The following is a 21350-nucleotide window of genomic DNA, read 5'->3' as shown; positions in this document are numbered from 1 at the left end:
ACACACAAACACCTTAATATTCTAATATGTCCATTTGTTCACAATGTCCCACCACACAATAAATCATAATACCATTTCGACTAGACATATTCAAAATTCAAAAAAAAAGAAGAAAAAAAAAGAAAAGTTTTTCCAAAATGTTTGGAGCAATTTGTTATATTTTTGTAAGTTTTGTATATTTTTATAATATAACATTAAAGAGTAGGCTATATTTGATGTGATGAATTGCTCTGTCATTTATGAGATTTACCAATTGTTTATTTAATAAGAAATACAATATACAGACCAAAATTCCTTCCTTGGGGCTCCTCCCCTAACCTCATGTGATCTCACTCCAAGCTTTTGGGAAAACTTGAGAACCCTGTATTTATTTGTTATTTTGACCAGTTGTCATTTTCTGCAATAAATGCTCTAAATGACAATAATGTTTTATTTGAAATTGGGAAGAAATGCTGCCCTCCAGTGGCGCTCGCGTGACATGCGCCATTGCGCCTGCGAGACGTCATCAGCGCGCGCCGCGGGCACGAGGAGCAGCGCATGTGTGTGTGAGTTGACGCGTGTGTGTGAGGGAGATCAGTGGCAGCACGTGAAGATCAAACACACACAGAAATGGCACCGATTCAACCAGCAGAAATCATCTTCGCACAGAAGCTCGCGTCCAACGAGAAGCGCGACAGGAGCAAAGCCTTGCTGAAGCTGAGGAAGTACATCACCGTGCGCTCGGGGAGAGCCCAGGGTACACACACACACACACACACACACACACACACACACACCCTTATATCATTATACACACACTAACTTCTTATATCACACTCATTATATGCTCACACACACGAGCATCTTAAATCAGACTCATCACACACACACACACACACACACACACACACACGGCAGTAGATGTGTGTGTGCTCCGGCGAGTGTGTTCAGTGGTCTGGTGTGTGTTTCAGGGGGTTTTGGTGAGGATGAGCTGATGAAGATCTGGAAGGGGTTGTTCTACTGTGTGTGGATGCAGGACATGCCGCTTCTACAGGTGAGGATCACACACACACACACATGACCTGTTCTTGTGTTCAGGAGGAACTGTCACACACACACACACACACACACTCATGACTGTTCTTGTGTTCAGGAGGAACTGTCCACCAAGATCTCCAGACTCCTCCACAGCTTTCAGACGCTCGACAGCCGTAAGTCTAACAAACCCACGAGATCATTCACTTCAGTCCTCAAACACACACACACACACACACACACAGCTTGAGAACAGATGGTCATGTGACCCTGTGCTGGTTCAAACTGAAACTGGATGCAGAGTAACCACTGTAGCCTGGACTGATGGAGGTGTGTGTGTGTGTGTGTGTGTGTGTGTCTCCGCAGAGCTGCTGTTCTTCAAGGCGTTCCTGCAGACCATGAAGAGAGAGTGGACCGGCATCGACCGGCTGCGCATGGACAAGTACTTCCAGGTCAGAGCCGTCTCTATCCAGCGCTCCTGCTCACACTGCACCTGTGTGTGTGTGTGTGTGTGAACTCATGGTGTGTGTTGTGTCTCGTTAGCTGGTCCGCTTCATGTTCCGGGAAGTGTTCGAGATGCTGAAGAGACGCCAGTGGGACTGCAGGTACTATAACACTATATATATATAACACACACATTTGGGCTAAATTTGGATGAATAATCAGAAGCAGGGCTGTACACTTCATCAAACGATGCGAGATTCTCCACTCAGACACACACACTCGGTTGACAGCGACTCGGATCTGTGTTCTGATCCACAGAGAGAGAGTCGTCGTCATGAATATGAAACGGCCTGTTCAACACACACTGTCATTATTTCTGTCTTACGGTAATTCATGTGATCCCAGAAGTGCTGGATGATAGGTCAGATATGAACACTGACGCTTGATTGGCTCGTTACATCGTTACACCAGTAGGGGGCGACAAGTGTTAAATCAGTGTCTGTTGTCGAATCTTTCGCCCAAGAGATTCGCTCACGAACGCCGGTCGATCCAGTGATGGGTGTGTTGGACACGAAGCCGCCCGGGGTGTGACATCACTGCATTGTGAGTGATGTCATGCGTGACTGTGATGTCATACGACACAAGTGAAGCGAGTCATTGAATCATTCACTCAATTCCATTAAAAAAACTAATTCAATATTCTTTTTAAATAAACTGCAGCATTTAACGTCTGGCAGGATCTCTAGTAAATCATGTTTTTTGAATTGTTGGAAATATGTCTGTTATAATAATAATAATATCTCTATCTCTATATTAAACAATACAATCATGATTTATCCAGAACTGTGCAGCTATGACAACACTACTATACCCGTTTACGAAGGTTCTAGGTGTACTAGAATGTTTTCATGCTTGATTTTTAAACACACAATTTTTGAACATTTTTCGGTGAAGCCCCTCCCCCAGAAATAGGAAGTGTGCTGTGATTGGTTAGCTGGTGCAGCGTTTAGCATGCGTTCGGCATATGCCCCGCCCCTTCACCATAATCGCGGTCTTTACTCGTATGTAGATATTAACAATGGCGTCGATTGCAAACCGCTTCGAGTCCAATTCAGACCCTGACGATGTTTACGAACCAGAGCGTTTCACAGGTGGTGTTGTTGTAATTTTCTTATAGATATGATGTTATCCACTAGGGCTGGGTAATAAATATAGATTTCTCGATATTAATCGATTCTCATTTTTACGAACCGATATCGATTGTTAAATCTCAAGAATCGATTAGTCATCCTGTTTCATTTGAATGAATGGATCATTGTATCGCGGCTGCACGCATCTAAAAAAATCACAATAATCTTTGTCCTTTGTTACTATTGATATGAAACAAAGTCTCATATTTCAAATTACGTCCATTTTCTTTAGAAATTCAAAAACATAAACAGCGTTTTGTCGCTGTGGCGTGAGATCGCTCTGGAGAAGCAGCAGCGCTGATCTCTCTTCCGGTTTAATAATACCAGTCACAGCGCCAAATAAACATGAATGAGCATCTGAAAGTGTGTTAAAGATACAGTACAACTTATCCAAATCCGGATCATGTCACATTGATTCACTCAATCAGCGTTTCAACCGTGGAAAGACGTCAGTTAAACAGCTTGTAATCAATGTATCGTCATATTTACCTCAGAAAACCCACATAAACTCGTTAGTCAGCTAGAAAAAATAACTCTAGAGAGGAGCATTTTGCTAAATATATACACCATATTACATATGCATTATAATCTTAATGTTCTTCAATATTTAATGCATATTTGAATAAATCTGGCAAGTTTTTATGACAGCCACCATTTAAATGTTTATATTTCATATAATCTTCTTATTATAAAAATAAATAAAAGTGTAATTTAAGTGATTCATTCATTATTACCTTCATATTAGGCTAATGAAGCCTATAGGCTACAACTAGTCTCCAGCATTAGTTAAGAGATTTAATTCCCTTGAGAAAAATTGGCATTTATTGTAACTGATATCCAAAATAATCGATATTGAATCGAATCGAATTGTGAAATTTGTCTCAATACCCAGCCCTATTATCCACCATTTAATCATATTTGTCGGAAAACTGTGGTAATACAAACACAGTGATGGATCACAGAATCATGGGTAATTTCCCACAGGGCGTACAGAAGCTGCAGTAAACACAACATCAGGACTGTATCGTTAGTTAGCTAAGCTTTACGTCACAGCGACTACATGCAGCTCATAATGGAAAACACGACTACAGGTCAGACACGGGAACAAGCTGCGACCCATCAAACACAGATTCTCCACGCTGGGCTCCGTCTTTCAGGAGGATTGTGGATACTGCCTGATAAGGACTGTGATACATTGACGTGTGTATGTGTGTGTGTAGCGTGCTGTCCGAGTTCCTGCAGCTGTTCTCAGATCAGCTCCTGCAGGGCTCCGGCTCGGCTCCGGCTGGGCTCGTGCTGCACGTGCTGGACCTCTACACCAGCGAGCTGGCCCGCGTCGGATCCGCACAGGTAACGTCTCTCCTCTTCATCAGAAGTACCTCATTTAACTCCACTCGTGTTGTACCCTTCGATCGTCTTCAGAACACAAAGAGATTTTAATAATCTCGATTTTGTCCATTATCTATTGAATTTCCTTAATTAATGGAGTGGTTTATTCTTTTAGTCTTCAGACGATTGCTTTATATGATCAATAGATCTCATTTGGGGCTTTATCGACATGAACATTGATCACATGCCTCAAATATGATCATCCTAATCCCGCTTTACCGTGAGGATCAGTGAGGTTTGTTCTCGTTACACCAAAGTAACTGGATATATCGGCCGCCATATCTGTATCGTTCATATTTAATGTTATCGTTATTGGCCGAAAAGGAAATATGGCTGATATGAAGAGTTCAGATGCAAAAGCCTCTAAATGCCATTTGAAATGTTCTTCTTTAATGATGATTTTTATCAAGCTTGTATATTTAAGTTCAGTAATTTCACTTAAATGGCAATGAAGATTACCTATTAATTGTCATTTAAGTGAAATTACTCCTAATATTCCTTGTTTCATTGATTAATAACTGTATTTTTATTTATTATTTACAAGTTCAAAATAAAGATATCAAATCAAATCAAATTACTGAACTTAAATAAATTTTAACAGCTTGATAAAAATGGTCATTTTAGAAGAAAATTTCAAATGGCATTTAGAGGCTTTTGCATCTGATCTCTTCATATTATAGATCATGGATTATTTCTTTCAGATGGATCTCAATGGCTTGAAATATGATTGTAATCACTTCTAAAAAGGGAAATGCAGTTCAGTGCGAGTCTGTCGTATCGGCTGCATCAACTTATAATGAGGACGTCCTGCTCTATAATCATGCAACTGTTTCTATCCCAATCATAGTACAAATATATTAAAATGTTGCCTTTTATAAGAATTAGACAGATTTATTCAGTATTTACCGCATCATTTAGAGCAGGGGTTCTCAAACATTTTGGTGCCAGGGACCCCTTTCAGGGGAAAAAAAATTCCAAGGACCCCCCTCATATTTATAACAGTTATTGAGCACAAAGTTAATGTGTGAGCGGCAAATGAAATATTTTTGCACAAAATGAATGGTCTCCACCCAGGGTACTATGCAGGAATTTACTGAGGTAACAAAAGTGATCTTGCTAGGAATCACTTAGTTAGGATCCCTCACTTAGGAATTTTTGATGTTCTTGATCTACACATGTGCATTTTAAGGTGTTTTAAGGCCCCACAATTGGATAACTATAGATTTCGTAGAAGCATGTCAGTCAGTGGCATACATTTTTTTTTCTTTTTCAAGATGTCACGAAACACAATCACATATTCCAATCAGGAATGGCCTTAAAAGAGAAATGTTTCAATAATTAGGCCTATTCTGCACACAAATAAAGCCCATAAGCCTATAAATACAATGATAATGGCATTATGTTTAATAGGTGCGTGCGTTGTTAATTTGAGCTACTGTAATATAGCTAAAAAAAACATACAGTAGGCTATATGTTAAATATATGAATCCATAATGTTAATCTCATGGGCACAGTATGTTTCTATTGACCTGCTTTTTCCTTTTTTAAAGTTGAGCTTGATTAATACTTTGCAAACTGATTGTTTCAGTCGTTTTTTAAAACTTTTATCTAAAACAGCTGTTTAGTTCCTATGTTAATTTAAGGCCTACATCTTATCTCGCACTTTATGACCGTTGACTGAAACGTCGTGCGGGGAACTTTGAGTTCACTCCGACTCAAACATTTTGACATTGACGAGCTATCGTTGTTTGTTAGTCTGCTGAAGCACCTCAGACGAGAAGGTCAGTATCATCGCGATGTGCATCCTTGCAACCTCAGTTGTGGGTACGGCCCTGTCACTATGCACTTTTATTTTGATAATGATCAGACTTCTAATGTCAAATCTACAGTAGCAGTGCTAGAACTGACTATTGTGCGCGCACGCGAGACGCCGGCGCGCAATTAATTTTTCCTCAGCAGTGGAAACAGGAATACTCTTATTTATGGTCATAGATAAGACAAGAGTGCATCATCCGAAACGGTAAAGTGTCCATTTTTTATTTGTGTATAGGCTACATTATAAATGACTACAAAATGTCATGCCTTTTAAAAATACAGAAAAGAACCGGATGCGGGTTCATGCCGTCTCTCTGTCTCCTTTCTGGCGCACGTCCCGCAAAATCAACAGCAGCGAATCTACTTGACGCAAAGACATAGATTATCTATCTATAGAAAACTTTAAGTGTCTACTTTGTATTGTTTTATGTTAAATGCTTTATATAAGTTACTTAGGAATAAACAGCATGTTTTCAGATGATAAAGAAAACATGACTCATAGCATGGAAAAAAACGTTAGGTTGTAAATTATTTCGCGGACCCCCTGGCTTTAGCTCGCGGACCCCCAGGGGTCCGCGGACCCCACTTTGAGAACCACTGATTTAGAGGTCAAGTTGTTATTGTAGCTGATCAAGTTTATGGTCATTGAATGGAGGGAAATGTGGCGATCTCATGATAGTAAAAGGTTTGTGTCTTTATAATAGGCATGCTAATCATAATCATATAGGCTACCATCTGAGCCTGCATGGCGGCAGGAAAAAGACGCAGAGATGTAAGACACCGTGTCTCTTCCTTACACCAAAGATTTGCGGTCTGGTGTTCGGCTGATAAACTCTGCCATGAGCTAACTAATTATATTGCTCGCGCTGATATTGACATAGACTAACGTTATATTATCACTAGCAGTTTTTTAGACTAACGTTAGTTTTTTCATAATTATAATCGCGTGATTCGCGTCAAGACACCTGATTGGCTAATACTACACACTGAAGATAAATTAAATGTTTTATTAAATAATTACTGAAAATATCCCTCTCTTCATCCCACACCCCAAACATGACAAAATGTTGTGGAACAGAAACAACCAGAGATATATTTATAAGCTATCATTTTATTGTCATCACAGCTTTCCAACAGTCCTGCGTATGATTCTACATTGATTAAAAAAGAAAATCAAATGTGTTTTAATGGTAATTATTTTATACGAAAATGTATTTATAATTCGGATGAGAATAAAGTTATGGGTTAGTTAAAATTAAGGAAAACAAATATATTGATCTGAAATATTGCAAATTAATTTTACATTCATTCAAGTACAATTACCAAACATATATCAAGGTCATTTTGTCTTTTTATTAATTTAATTAATAAACTAATTATATAAATATTGTCAGTGCACTACAAATAAACTGGTTCTATGCCTTTATTAATAAAACTTAAACAACTTAAAAAATACGAGGCTTAAGACATTTATAAAAATGCCGTTTTTGTTTTGCTTTTCACTCCATTGTACCGAAATCGTACCGAACCGAATGTCTGAACCAAAGTATGAACCCGACCCAACCATGACTGCTGTACCGTTCCACCCCTAATGCAGTTTCATTATTATTCATTACTATCCAGAGTGCGGCTTACTATAAATAATTTGTGCGACCAAATCATGTTTTGCGCCAGTAACTGAAAAAGTTAGTAGCGCAAGTGCCACCAGTGGAAAAGGTTAGTGTAGTTCCCTGCTCATATTTCAGTTCTGTATCTTTCATCATTCTTTCTGATGATGTTTATGATAAGAGTAAGAGATGATCAAGTCTTATGTCTAACAACACAGAGATTTAAGTGTGTGTCATTGTCCTCATGTGTGTGTATGAGTGTTTGACCTTTGACCTCCTCCTCCAGCTGACAGCCGAGCAGAACCTGACCTTCATCGAGCCGTTCTGCAAGTCCATGGCCAAGACCAAAGAGTACGCCCTTCCAGCCGACACACACACACACACACACACACACACACACTCAGTTTCATGCCCTGCTTGATCATCGTTCCTCCTCTCGTGTCTCCAGTCGGGTCCTGCTGAAGGCCATCGGCAGCAATGTGTTCGACACCATTGTAGATCAGGTTCCCTTCGCCATCGAGGATCTCCTCCGAGAGGTTGGTCAGGCTGACGGGGAGGAGCTGGACGCTAGTGGCGGATCCCAGACCAAACCCCGCTCTAAGAAGAGGACGCAGGAGAACGGTGGGTACATCGGCCACAGGTCATCACTCCACTGCAGAAACTCATTACCACAGTTTCCAGCTAAAGGCGCACCAGGTCAAAATTATACTGTTGAGAGAGACAAAAAATCGCATTGGTCTGAGTAATAATAAAACGTTTACAAACTCCATTAATAAAATCTGTTTATCAAAGTATGTTGGTTTGATCCACTGGTTTGGACTGCCTCCGTGGGCTCCAGAATGACCCGTCTGGCATGTTTGTAACACAGTCGGTCTCGTCTATCTCTTTGAGAAGACATCAAGCAATCCGTCTAGAGATCTTCTTAAAAGATTCAAAAGCCTGTTCAGTGTGTGTTGGGTTTAAGGGACGCATGTAGGAGAACCACAGAGGACCCAAGACTGAGCCTTGAGGCACTCCATACTTCACTTGTTCGATTTCACAGTTGCAATGGTGACGGGCTAGATCAGATCGCTTCGTCTGTTGCCGTGGTGTGCTTTCCAAATGAATGTCCCGTCAGTTGTTACTCTGGCTTCGTTTACATAATCTGTTAGTAATGGGACTGACGCTCGATCACGCTGAAAGCCTTCCTGTAAACGCCCTGCTCGATCCCAATGAAACTTAGATCGGACTGAAAGGGTCGGTTTATTCCTTTTAAAATCGATCGAGAGAACATGTGTAAACTAGATCGGGTTGAAAACCAAAGCTGAAAGGACTGCGCATGTGCAGTGGCGTATGACAGACGAGCTGTTCTTCCTGTTGAATAAAGTGTGGTATAGATGAGTTTCCCGTCATCCTATAATCCTGGTCTCAGTGGATTTGGGGAAAGAAAAGATGAACGAACAAAAGATAAGTGTGTTGTTTTTGTTGACAGGGTCAGATGCTGAGGAGGACTGTGATGAAGACTTGTTTTCAATTCCAGACAACATGGATAGTAAGAGTGACTATGCGTGCGGACCCGTTCTCCAGGTGTGTTTCTAGACTTTCCTGATGGTGTTTTGAATCTAACATTCTTAAATAATGAGACCACTCTTTCTTTATTGCTTGTAATGTTTTTTTTTTTTTGTTTCTCTTTATTTACTAGCTTTTATATTTTGAAGCTATATATTATTTTATATAGCCTATTTAAAATTCTTAACATGTAATTGGTTTAATTAAACGTTTTTTTATGCATTTATTTTTTAAAGTGTGTGTTTTTTTACACATGTAATTAAATACATATTTTAAGAGTTATTAAGATTAATTAATAAGAAAAAAAAAGTAGATCGGATCATGAGCTATCTAAAGATTCCCATCCCTACTGTACAATGATTTATTGCTTGTCTTTGTCGACTAATACAGAAGGTAAATAACTTTTTTTTTTTTTAAATCGCATATTAAATCGCAATATTGGTTAAAAAAATCGCAATTAGATTATTTTCCAAAATCGTTCAGCCCTAGTTTTGAATCTAACATTCTTCTATGAGGGGTATATTTGATTGCATAAGGAATGAGAACGTGTTGAAAGTGTGTGTGTGTGTGTAAATGATGTTTTCTCGTGTGCAGTTCGACTATGGTGCAATAGCTGACAAACTCTTCGAGGTGGCCAGCAACTCAAACATACCAAGCTTTAACCGATCCAAGATCTACAAGTTTGTGAAAATGTAAGTAGTTTCACAGTGAGACATTAAAAACAGTGAACATAAGAGCTGTCCGTTATATTAGTCAGTCCCTCCAGAAAAACGCGATTATGCGATCGCTGAATTCAATGCAAAATCAGCCAAAGTCCGCATATTTATGAAATTACCACCACAAAATCAGTCATTTTGATCGCAAAAATCACACAAAAAAATCGTGAAATCCTGGAGGGACTGATTAGTGTTAATCTCTCTCTCCATCTCTCTCCCCGTGGGATGCAGTTTCCGGGACTTGAGCGAAGGTAAGCTGTCTTGATATCTGGCTCTTCTGCTGAAACGGGTTGTGTTCGCCATCCGCGTGACGTCACTTTTTCCTGTGGTGTGTGTGTGTGTGTGGTCAGGCCTGTTCCCTCAGGATAAGGTGGAGGACGTGTCCACGGATGAAGAGGACTACAGCGAAAACAGACGGAGGAAAAACAGAAAGAAACTAACAAAAAAAGGTCAGAAGGTTTGCTTTTCGTTTAGTGCTCGTCTTATAATGGAGATCGGTTTATATCAGCGGAGCAGTGTGGGTGAGTATAAACGTCACGTGATCACTCTGGAGGAAGCATTCACACAATTGTGTCAAAGATAAATGTGTGTGTAAGTGAAATAAGTTTGGACTAGAAAAATGCATGAGATCCAGTGTGTTCTTGTCGCTTGTAACCGTAAGCGTATGCAGAATTACCAACTAATCCTACAGCAAGTACTTGTGGTCTTCGGGGTCTATTGGACCCCAGACAATAAGATCTAATTTTGTAACAGAATAATATATATATTTTTTAAGAAATATAATTTTACTCTGTTTATTAATGTTTTTACTCAACATTTGTGTAGTTTTTGGGGATTTGTGATTTTTTTATTTTTATTTTTTTTTATTTATATAAATAAATAAATATTTATTGAAATAGGATCTTTACAAAAAAACAGCATTTTATGTTAAATAGACTTTATAACAGACCCAGATTTCTAACTTTCATTCCTGGGGATACCATGGATAATTTTACAAGGTTGAATGTAAGATTTTTGCCCATTTTTTTGAAAATACGGGTTAAAATTTGTAATAAGTCACTTTAACCACTAGATGTCTATAGAGCTCCACTAGGCCTACATACTATTTGAATTACTGAAAGATTTAGTTTCTAAACTTGGATTCAGTTAGATTCATATCTAAATATTATAAAATTACAATTATAACAAAAATAAAATACTTTTTGTCAAAGTTTAGCATTTGTTTTTGTAAAAAAAAAAAGAAGTAAATTGGGAAGAAAATCGAACAACTAGGAACAATAGTTGGTCTCATCTTTTTTATAGCCTTACAAATGTATTCCTGTGTGTGTGTGTGTGTGTGTGTGCACATTTCCAATGTGTCTTAGTGTTACCAATTTATTTTTGCGGTGGTTCTTCATTTTAGAGTATTTTATTTTACAAATGCTAAGAGAACAGTTTTTATAGTCTGTATGTATTCCTGTATATTGTATTCCTCTATATGTGTGTGTGTTTGTGAGCATGATAATTTTGGATTGTGGATGTTTTTTTGGATTCTTGGAAGTGTGCCGCTTCATTTCTGTCTGTGTTCTGCGTTATTTCTGATTTTGATGATGAATTTTGTCTATTTTGTGTCCAATGATAAATAAATATTTATTTATTTATTTATTTATATATATTTAAAATATATCATAAATCCCCTAAAAACTGCACAAATGTTGAGTAAAAACATTAATAAACAGAGTAAAATTATATTTGTAAAAAAAAAAACAAAAAAACTATTGTTCTGTTGCAAAATTACGTTTTATTTTTACCCAAGACCACGAGTGTGACTATTTTTGTCACGCCTACATAAAAACAGATAGAATTCCTTTTTAATTTTTTTTGTAGATCTAGACAGTGTTGAGAGCCGTAGGAAGTTTCATACCATTTGGAAAAAGAGAACATTTTTTTTTAATTCAAGCAAAAGTAATTTGGGGTCCAGTAGACCCCGAAAACCAGTTCGCCTCAGAATTAACATTTCTTGATCATTTACTCTCCCCCACGGCATCCAAGATGTTCATGTCTGTCTTTCTTCAGTGGGAAATGACGGTTTTTCAGGAACACACTCCAGGATGTTTCTCCATATAGTGTCTTCAATGGGGTCAAAGGTCAGATGTGAGTTTAAGCTTCAAAGTCTCGACACGATCCAGCCGAGGAATAAGAGTCTGATCTAGACAAACAAAATACACATTTATATACTTTAACCGCTAATGCTGGTCTTGCTCGAGCTGTGATGCGACACACAGTACGTGATCAGGGTGAAAGGTCAAGCGGGACGTAGGCGTAAGACTGAGTCAAACACTCTTTACAGAAAAAGGTAGATAAGAGGTAAAACAACGATGTCGGACGATTTTGAAGTTGGAGATTGACGCTCTACGAAACTCTCATCCAGACCCCATTGAAGACACTATATGGAGAAATCCTGCAGTGTGTTCCTCAAAAACCTTCATTACTTTCCGACTGAAGAAAGACGCACATGAAGACCTTGAATGACATGCATGTTGATTCTGAAGTGATCTACTCTAGTGTCGCTCAGTATTGAACAGTTCCTGAAGTGTCGATGGCGATTGATCTCCAACAGGCCAGACGGAGGACGCCAACCAGAAAAACAAGAAAGCCAAGAAGAAAAAGAGAAAGAACAAAAGTTTGAAGAGTGCTGAGGAGACGCTGGTCGAGTCCACGGACCCGGATCTAACCCAGTCTAACGCTGAGCTATCGGATCGAGACGGGGAACACGAGCCTGGCCAGCTGAAGGCCGGAGACGCAGACGGCGTGGAGGACCAGGACTCACAGGAGACGCCTAAAACCGTGCGGAAAACACTGATCAAGAAGAAGAAGAAGAAGCAGAGGGACCCAGGTGTAGTCCAGCCAGAGCCCAGCGCCAATGGAGACGAGCTCCAGGTCCCAGCACACTCGACGCCTGTGAACATGAAGAAGAAGAGGAAGAACCCAGCCGTAGTCCAGCCGGAGCCCAGCGCTAATGGAGACGCCCAGGTCCCAGCACCCTCAACAGGTGGGAACATGAAGAAGAAGAAGAAGAAGTCCGGCCCCGCTGAGCAGATCCAATCAGCGAAGAAGAAGAGGAGGGTGAAGGATGAAGATGTGCAGGAGAACGGACAGGCGGGCGAGACCAGCGGCAAGAGACCGAAGCTCACCAGAGTAAGTGTTTCCGCCTCTCTGACGTCTTTAAAGGGTTAAATCACCCATAAATGATGATGATGTCATTAACGACTCTCCCTCATGTCGACCCAAGCCCGTTCATCTCCAGAACACAGTTTCAGATGTTTTAGATTTAGTCCGAGAGCTTTCTGTCCCTCCATTGGAAATGTGTGTACGGTATACTGTCCTTGTCCAGAAAGGTAATAAAGACATCATCAAAGTAGTCATGTGACATCAGTGGGTTAGTTACAATCTTTGGACGCATCGAAAATCCTTTTTGGTCTAAAAATAACAAACACTACCACTTTATTCAGCATTGTGTTGTGTTCCGGTTCTGTTGTGGATCCGCGTTCGGTGACGCTGCTGACGTAAGACGCGTCTGTCACAGAACCAGATATGGAGAATGAAGACCTGGAGTCAGAATTATAAAAAATTAAAGCAAAGTTTTACTGAATTTAGTTTGCAGTTTCACCAGCAGAAGTCAGCTTCAAGACTCCCTCAGGAGTTCGTAGGCCGCCTCTTACAGTTACAAAGATCACCGCAGTTATACCATTCCCTACGTCATTGCTTACACGTTGTATGATTCTCATTGGCTAAGAAATAGATGAACACAGTAATTTTCCACACATAAACAGATAGACAAAGCATCTCCAATAATGGCAGTGGTTCCTTAACCTGCAACCAAGAAGACTAACACACACACCGACACACCGCTTTTCGAGGGTACGCCGTAGTGTACAGCGTAGGCGACGCTGTCGTGAGCATTTATACTTCTGCGTTCAGGTCTTGGTTGCTCTGCAGTTCTGCTCCGAAACACTAGTTGGCGCCGGAGGGTTTTAATGTTCCACTGTGTTTAGATTCCTCACGGCTAGGTTACTACAAGCAATAGCGACTGAAAGAGAGCGGATCATGTTGGAGGTGGAGCTTATTGGGGTGGAAAAACAGTTAATTTTAGTGAAATTACAAAAACTAAAATGCAGAAATGAGAGGAGATGGTACGTGCGGAAATGCGTTGGAGGAAATACGATGCTACCGGTCCGCTTCGTCGCGACGTGTAGTTACATTTTTGTGGAGGTGCGCGTCAGGCGACGGCGAAGGGTACGCGATGTGGTATGTGTCTGTACTCTACGCAGAAGTATAAATTGGCCTTAACTATAAACAGGTGAGTTGTCTCAAAACATCTTTCTAAATGCCTTTCTCTCAGGGAGAGCTAGACTTGAACAAAGAAATGGCCCCTTAAACTATTGGCTTCAATGACCCCTTCATGTTTAACACTTTGGAGACCTTTCTCAAACACAAAACAACCCCCTATTCAGATATCAAAAACAGACATGAAAAGAACATTTCAGTAATCACACTGGTAACTTCTATACAAAGTAAAATCTCACAAGCCTAGAGAAGGCATTCAACTCATTTGATATTTAGAAAGAAAAATATTGATTAATACCTTGATTATAATTACTCATCATTTCATAAATATTGAAGCAGCAGTGGACTCCAATCCGCCCCCTTCACTTCTGACGTGTGTCTTTATTTCCTTTCTGGACAAGAATTTTGAATTCCGGACTAAATCTAAAATATCTAAAACTGTGTCCTGGAGATGATCGGAGGTCTGACGGGCTTGGGGCGACTCGAGGGAGAGTCAGTAATGACATCATCTTCATTTATGGGTGAATTAACCCTTTAAAGCTGTGTTTATGAAAGCTGTGTGTGTTCCTCTCGGCAGGAGGTCGGAGAGCACCGGCTCAAACCGCAGCAGTTCGTGCCCCGGCAGAAGAAAGCGCCCGCGCCGCTCTTCTGTAAAGCTGCGGGATACATGCTCAGCAAAAAGGTACAAGCCTCCTCTTCCGGCTCACAGAGACGAGCTGACGTCGCCAAACTAACGTGTCTTAAAGTCCCCCTGTAGTCAGTCATTTCATCCCTTAACCCATCTTTAATCTGCAAATTTACTTATTTAAATGTTTTTTTCCTCCTTCTTGACTTAAAATACAGGGTTCGTACGGGTGCTTGAAATCCTTGAAAATGCTTGAATTTTGATGTTGTGTTTTCAAGGTTTGAAAAGTGCTTAAATTTTGGATAAAATGCTTGAAAGTGCTTGAAATTGTAACTGTTTCTTTCACAACAAATACCTATCTGACTGAATATTTTGTTTATTAAATGGCGAAATAAATCGTTTGCTGCGGCCCGAGCGCGTTTGTTACCGGCGCCCCCCGCAGCGTTGGCCTGGTTTCACACTCAACTTGATTCTATCAAATCCTGGTACGTTTGCGTGCATCCTACGTCATCACAAACGTGCACGACGCATGATAGAAAACAGAACGTGGGTCAATATATTGTGTTTTTTATTAATGTGGTGTTATTATGCGCAGCTGAGTGAACAACAGGTTTACTGTGTATCGCATTTGGCTCTCTGCTGATTGCAAACGCAGGAGACAGTGGACTTCTATAATTTGTTAGCCTGAGTCCACGCGCTATATGTGTGTGCGAATACACTGTAGACTTACTCTCGCTCGTATCCAAGGTAAATCATCAACACTATCATCCCTTATACATGTGTTTTTATTTTACATCATAATCAGCTAAAAGTAAAACGCATGCGCAGGTCACTTTACTAAGTGCGCACCCGAGTCCTGTCCGTGATTCTTTCACATTCACGCGAACCGCGGCACGGTTCGGGACCAGCCGAACTCGGAGCACCTCCTCCAGGTAGTCTCGGATCGGGACCTGAGGCAAAATTACTAAATATGCAGCGCGAATTATACATTTCTAACTCTAAACAATTGACCTCTAAACCAGCTGATAAAATCTTCATTTGATTCGATCCGTGATACAACCTGACGCTCAAATGAACCGATCACATTTTACTGATGCAAAGGACGCGCGTGCACACACTGAGAGGGATCTCGGTGTTTCAGTGTGTACCGCGGCTGTGGTAAGTTGTAACGTATTAAATAATGACGCAGTTACAAGGTGTGTATAATATAGGTGTGTATAACTGCTTAGTCAACATTAACAGTAGCTGCTGTATGGTTTTCATACTGCTGCTTTCCTTCTAGTCACTTCTGAACTTGACACAACTGATTCTGAACGTCTCTTGAAAGCTCCAGGTGACGGGTTGCCAGATATCACAAAAAGAGCAGAACAAGGCCCTTAAAAAACGAAGTATAATAAGCAGACATGGCAAAAAATGTACCGGGGAACACATTTAAACATAATAGTATTGCTAATATTGTCCTACCAAATTAAAAGGAAGTTACTAAATTATTATGAATAGAATAGTTCAAATTAAAATATTTAGATATTATAAACTGATTGATAAGGTAAAGCAATAACATTGAAAAATGATTCAGCAACACTTTATTTAAAGTTTAATTGCACCTATGAGTTGTATTTAATATCAGTCAGTTGGGGGAAGTTCTTCTAAAAGTTAATGTTTTTTTCACTATATTTAGCTATCAAAATAGTTTGACAAAAAAATTATTTGCCAAATAAAAGTCAAACAAGGAAAAGAACTTTTCATTTCTGAAGTATTTGGGTTTATTTAGTATACAAAGCCCTTTATGATGATTTTTGGAGAACAACTACATGTATAAATAACTATAACGTGAAATATATCGTTACCGTGAAATAAAGTTAGTCATACCGTGAAACAGAATTTTGGTCATACCGCCCACCCCTACTGCATGTCATTTGGATCAAATCCTCTAACAACATTTTGAAAAATAAAACCTGTGTTTTGCTTCAATATCTGATCCTTCTGCTATTACGAAACACAATTTTGCCTGTTTATTTCATACTATCTCTTTTAATGTGGAAAAAACGCAAAATAATATATATTTTTTTTTTTACTATGTATTGGTTTGTAATTTATGGTGAATAAGGTCCTGGAAAAAACTTTAAAATGGACCTTGAAAGTACTTGAAAAGTGCTTGAATTTGACCTTGGAAAAGGTGTACGAACCCTGAAAATATCTTGACTGTAACTCGACACCCTCGCCTCATTTAGTATGCACGGTTTGCTGAATATGCAGATGAGCCCCGCCTCCACTCTCTCACTCAGAGATCCACTGATTGACGATCACACGTTGATCTGATTGGTTACAAGGTGGTTTGTGACGTCAGAAACACCAAAGCGTGTTTTTGAGACTGTTTTTGGTTCAGTGCAGTTTTAAGGAGGAAATACTCAGCAATGCTGTCCACTTATCAACTTGCACATGGTGTGTGTTAAAGCGGATTAAAAACACCACATAAAATGTTTTTAAATATCTTGGTAATGGACAAGAATAGTTGTAATTTCAAGATCTTAAATTTGGGGAAGAAAAACCAGGAATTGCGAAGGCGATGGTTTAATGAAATGTGAGTGTTGCATGTTTCAGATTAAAACATGGTTCTCCGTCAGTCAATACTGCACACTTCTGCTGTTGCTGGATGTACTGTCGATAAACGATGACTATTCACTCTGTGGCGTTTATATGATAAGCGCCATCTACTGTCCGAGAGCGAGTCTGCATTATCATTCAGAGCGTCCGCGTTACTTCAGTCTAATGTGAAGATCGACACGTTTACACACAGTGGTGTAAATGTTGACCGCTGGATCCACAAAAAGCTAATGCACATAAAAAAAAATGTAATAATGATGAATCTAGAATATAAATGTATATAAATCATGTTTTAAATTGAATTATCATTTATTTTGACATCCCTTTTCTTATAAAAGTGTAAACCTCACATTAATAAACAAAAAAAATCAAATGTTTGTCCAAACGGTTTTCAATGTTTAGTCATTTTATAGTTTAGGATGTTGCATAAGCATGGGCTTTCCTCCCCTTCATTACTGCATTACTATCAATTATAATTTGATTTTTTAAAGCCCTGCGTTAATCTTTCTAAAGTTGTTTCTTGATCTTTATTTATTTATTTTTTTCCTCCAGATTTTGCCGAAGAAAGTCAGGTTTGGCCTCAAGAATAATAAAACCATGGGTATGTATGTGTTATTTGTATGAATGAGCTTCTAGTTAATGAATGAAATAGATTGAGCAACATTAGAGTTTGTGGAGCTCGAGGATTCTCAGGCACTCCTGTCATCAAATCTGTAAATCATTGTAATATTTGAGGAAATGCTAAGAGGTTGAGTAACGTGTGTGTGTGTGTGTGTGTCGCAGAGTTCAGGAAGAGTGACCGCAGCTCGCGGGTGGGTGTGGCCAGTCAGGCCAGCGTGCCCTTTGACCCCGCGAGGACCCCGAAGAGCAGCGTGTTGAAGTCGCCCTCGCCGTCGCCCGCCGCCACCAGGAGAGCCACGGCCGCGGACTTCTTTTAAAATAAAGATCTTTCTTCTCTGTGAACTTTCATCTACTGGAGTCTCTTTAGAAAAGAAAGATATATTTTATATCCACTTTTAAAGTGTTCTCATGTTTTGCTCTCCTTCCTTCATGTAAAGTGAGTTGCAATATTTTACGCAGGCTTTTTTAGACTGTTAGAGTGTCATAAATGTTCTCATAATGAGTTTACGCTGTCAGGAACGAGTGTTTCAGTTTCTGCAGTTCCTCGTATCCCTGCTGTAGTGAGTGAATCCCAATCTCTCTCATTACTGTTAATGACCCGACGATGATGATGATGATGATGGAGTTCAGTCGCACGCATGAAGCCTGACCGCAGCTTTACAACACGAAGCATAAGAGGCTTGCTTGCGCTGTCGGGATGAGTGTGCGTTCACGTGTATATCATGACTCTGAATAAACCAATCCTGTTTTATATTTCAGTGAGTAATAACCTCACTTTCTCATTCTTGCTCTTGATTGTGTAACACTCGCAGTGCTGTTGCAAAACAGGTTAAAGCCTCCCTGTAGTCAATATTTTTTTATCTCTTGTAACTCATCTTTGCTCATCAAATTAAACATTTAAGTTTTCCCCATGCCTTAAAATAGCTTTGCCTATAAAAGTTGGTCTTGATATAGGCTTTGGTTCTAGGAGAAAATACTCAGTAATGGCTTTATCACAAACCATGTGTAAATTCTATTTTAGAATACACTATAACCAATCACACATGATCTGTTGAGATTCAATGGCCAATCAGAGACGTTAAGATAATCGCTGAAACGCCAGAGTTTTGTTCGGTGTAGTGCAGGTAGAAAGCAGGCTGAGGCAAAAGCTCCAAATCCAAGATTTACTCAAAAAATGAAAATAATAAACAGGTACAGGTTCAGGCAGGCTGGCAGAAAGATCACGCACAAAACTGAACAGAGGGAAACTAAATACAGAGACTGAAGACAATGATGAATAGAAGACATGGATGACGCTAATTAACTAAACACAGGTGAATAAACTGACGACAAACGAGGAGCGGGAAAACTGAATGGGACTAAACCAAAACACTAAGAAAAAGGGGAAACAAAGAGTCAAACAGTAACAGGAACAAGACTATTTCCCAGTATTTATTTTATTTTTAATAGTTTTAACTTTACTTGCCTCGAAACATGTATACCAGACATCTAAACTTTTGCTATAAAAAAATACATGCACATAAATGTACTCTGTAATTTTTAAAAAATCCTATGCAGTATAGGCCTATATTGGTACACCATTACAAAAAGGTACGCAGTGTATGCTGTCGCTAAATTGCTTCCAGTCCAAATGTTTGATTGTTGTATCAAAATAGTAAAATAAGAACCCCTTAGTTCTAAAAGTAAGTAAGTAGGCCTAAGTAGTGCCTTTCACAGACTTAGTCACAATGCACTTCACAATATACAAAAATTGATAAAAAATAAAATCAAACAGATAAAATCATCAACATATAAAGTACAGAGATTACCCAAAAGCTAACCTGAACAAGTGAGTTTTCACTTGTCCCCTAAAACTGTCCACATTCACAGCCAACCTAATAATGGTAAAATACTTACAGTATAAAAAATGTGTTAATTCTCCTGGTTGTTACCCCTTTATTCCCCAAACTTTACATATTGTTCCATTATGGTACACTATAATTACAGAAAGTTACACTTTGAGGATCATGTTCGTACAGTCTGACAAGCATAAGAAAGTGTTCCTGAGTTCTACATAAAGCCCCTACATTAAAAGCAGTATTCCGCTTTATTTAGCATATTAAAAGCAAAATCCAAATTTCACATATAAATATGTGAAAAGAAAAAAGCTTTTAATTAAAGGTGCCATCTGGAACTAAAAATCAATAAATAATTCCTATTCCATACCAGATGGGGGCAGTATACCTCCAGAAAATGTGTTGTGCCGCGGCCGTGCGCACTCTCGCGTCTTCAAACAACACAAGCGAGCGCTGTTTTGCTCTCTTTCTCCGCATATTATTCAAATCATTTGACACGATTGTAAAAGGTTTGAAGACCGCAGTTTCACGTGGAGCATTATTTGGCTCATGGGAGCATATACAGGTTGAATAGGAGTGGCGAATATCGTTTATTATCTTTATGAGTGCTGTCTCTGTGCTGTGATGCGATCGGAAACCAGATTGAAAATTGTCAAAATATCCATTTGAGCTTAAAAATTTGTTCAGCTGATTGAAGACAACCTTTTCAATGATCTTGCCTATGAAAGGAAGATTTGAGATCGGTCTATAATTGCTCAAGATGGTCTTATCCAGATTGCTCTTTTTTTAGGAGGGGCTTGACAACTGCAGTTTTCAGGGAGTTCAGAAAACTCCCAGAGCGAAGTGAGGCATTTACCACTTCTAGGAGATCTGCTTCTAAACAGTTTAACACACTTTTGAAGAAACATGTGGGAAGTGTAATGTAATGTACAAAGTGCATCTAAGAAATGGATATGGGGACACCTACAGGCGAATAGAGTACCTATTAGTGCTATCCGCCATTTTCTCTTCAGTTTATGCGAGCTGTTGAGGAGAATGGTAGGTGGAAAATCTCTCTCCGGTCAAACAGAAATAAAGTGTTGTCAGTGATGACTCTATTTCTCTTTTAAGATCAGAATTGTTCTTTTGAAAGTATTTTATTTCATAATTGATTTCATTATATCCCAGACAGCAAACTGACATTGAATCAACGTGGAAACGACGTCTCTCATGACATTGAAACAATGTTGATTTTGCTCATCGAATTAACATTGAACCAACGTCAGACGCGGCATTCTTCAAAGCTAAATGAAATCGAAAATTGGTTTGCTTTCATAACGTTGAAACAACGCGTTGATTTCAAGTTGATTTTCCATTAGTTTTGAAAGAATGACGCGTCTGACGTTGGTTCAACGTTAATTCGATGAGCAAAACAATGTCAGATCAACGTTGATTCGATGTCATGTTTCCACGTTGATTCAATGTCAGTTTGCTATCTGGGAAGAGACAGAGTTTATGAATAATTTATCTTATACTGAAACTCATTGTCGAGCTCATTATGAGCACATGGTTTTCGTTGTATTTGCTTATATTCACATGTAATTTACTTCATATTTATTTTTGACAGTTATGTGACC

The 21350-nt window shown here is 39.3% G+C and overlaps 1 protein-coding gene across 1 annotated transcript; it reads left to right on the top strand.

Annotated features, from left to right (window-relative positions):
* Positions 1-492: 492 nt before the first annotated feature.
* Positions 493-18657, top strand: rrp1 (ribosomal RNA processing 1). The gene is made up of 16 exons (XM_039673843.2): positions 493-736; positions 951-1033; positions 1133-1190; positions 1381-1466; positions 1558-1619; positions 3869-3998; positions 7746-7810; positions 7908-8080; positions 8931-9025; positions 9602-9699; positions 9955-9974; positions 10074-10172; positions 12323-12900; positions 14627-14731; positions 17831-17879; positions 18062-18657. The coding sequence occupies exons 1-16, from the start codon at positions 610-612 to the stop codon at positions 18214-18216; spliced, it is 1983 nt and encodes a 660-aa protein (XP_039529777.2). The 5' UTR covers positions 493-609; the 3' UTR covers positions 18217-18657.
* The last annotated feature ends 2693 nt before the right edge of the window (positions 18658-21350 follow it).

The sequence above is a fragment of the Pimephales promelas genome, chromosome 7 (assembly GCF_988280905.1).
Source record: "Pimephales promelas chromosome 7, fPimPro1.hap1.1, whole genome shotgun sequence".
In the NCBI taxonomy this organism is placed as follows: domain Eukaryota; kingdom Metazoa; phylum Chordata; class Actinopteri; order Cypriniformes; family Leuciscidae; genus Pimephales; species Pimephales promelas.
The sequence above is the reverse complement of the archived record's forward strand: the minus strand, read 5'-3'. Positions and strand labels throughout refer to the sequence as shown.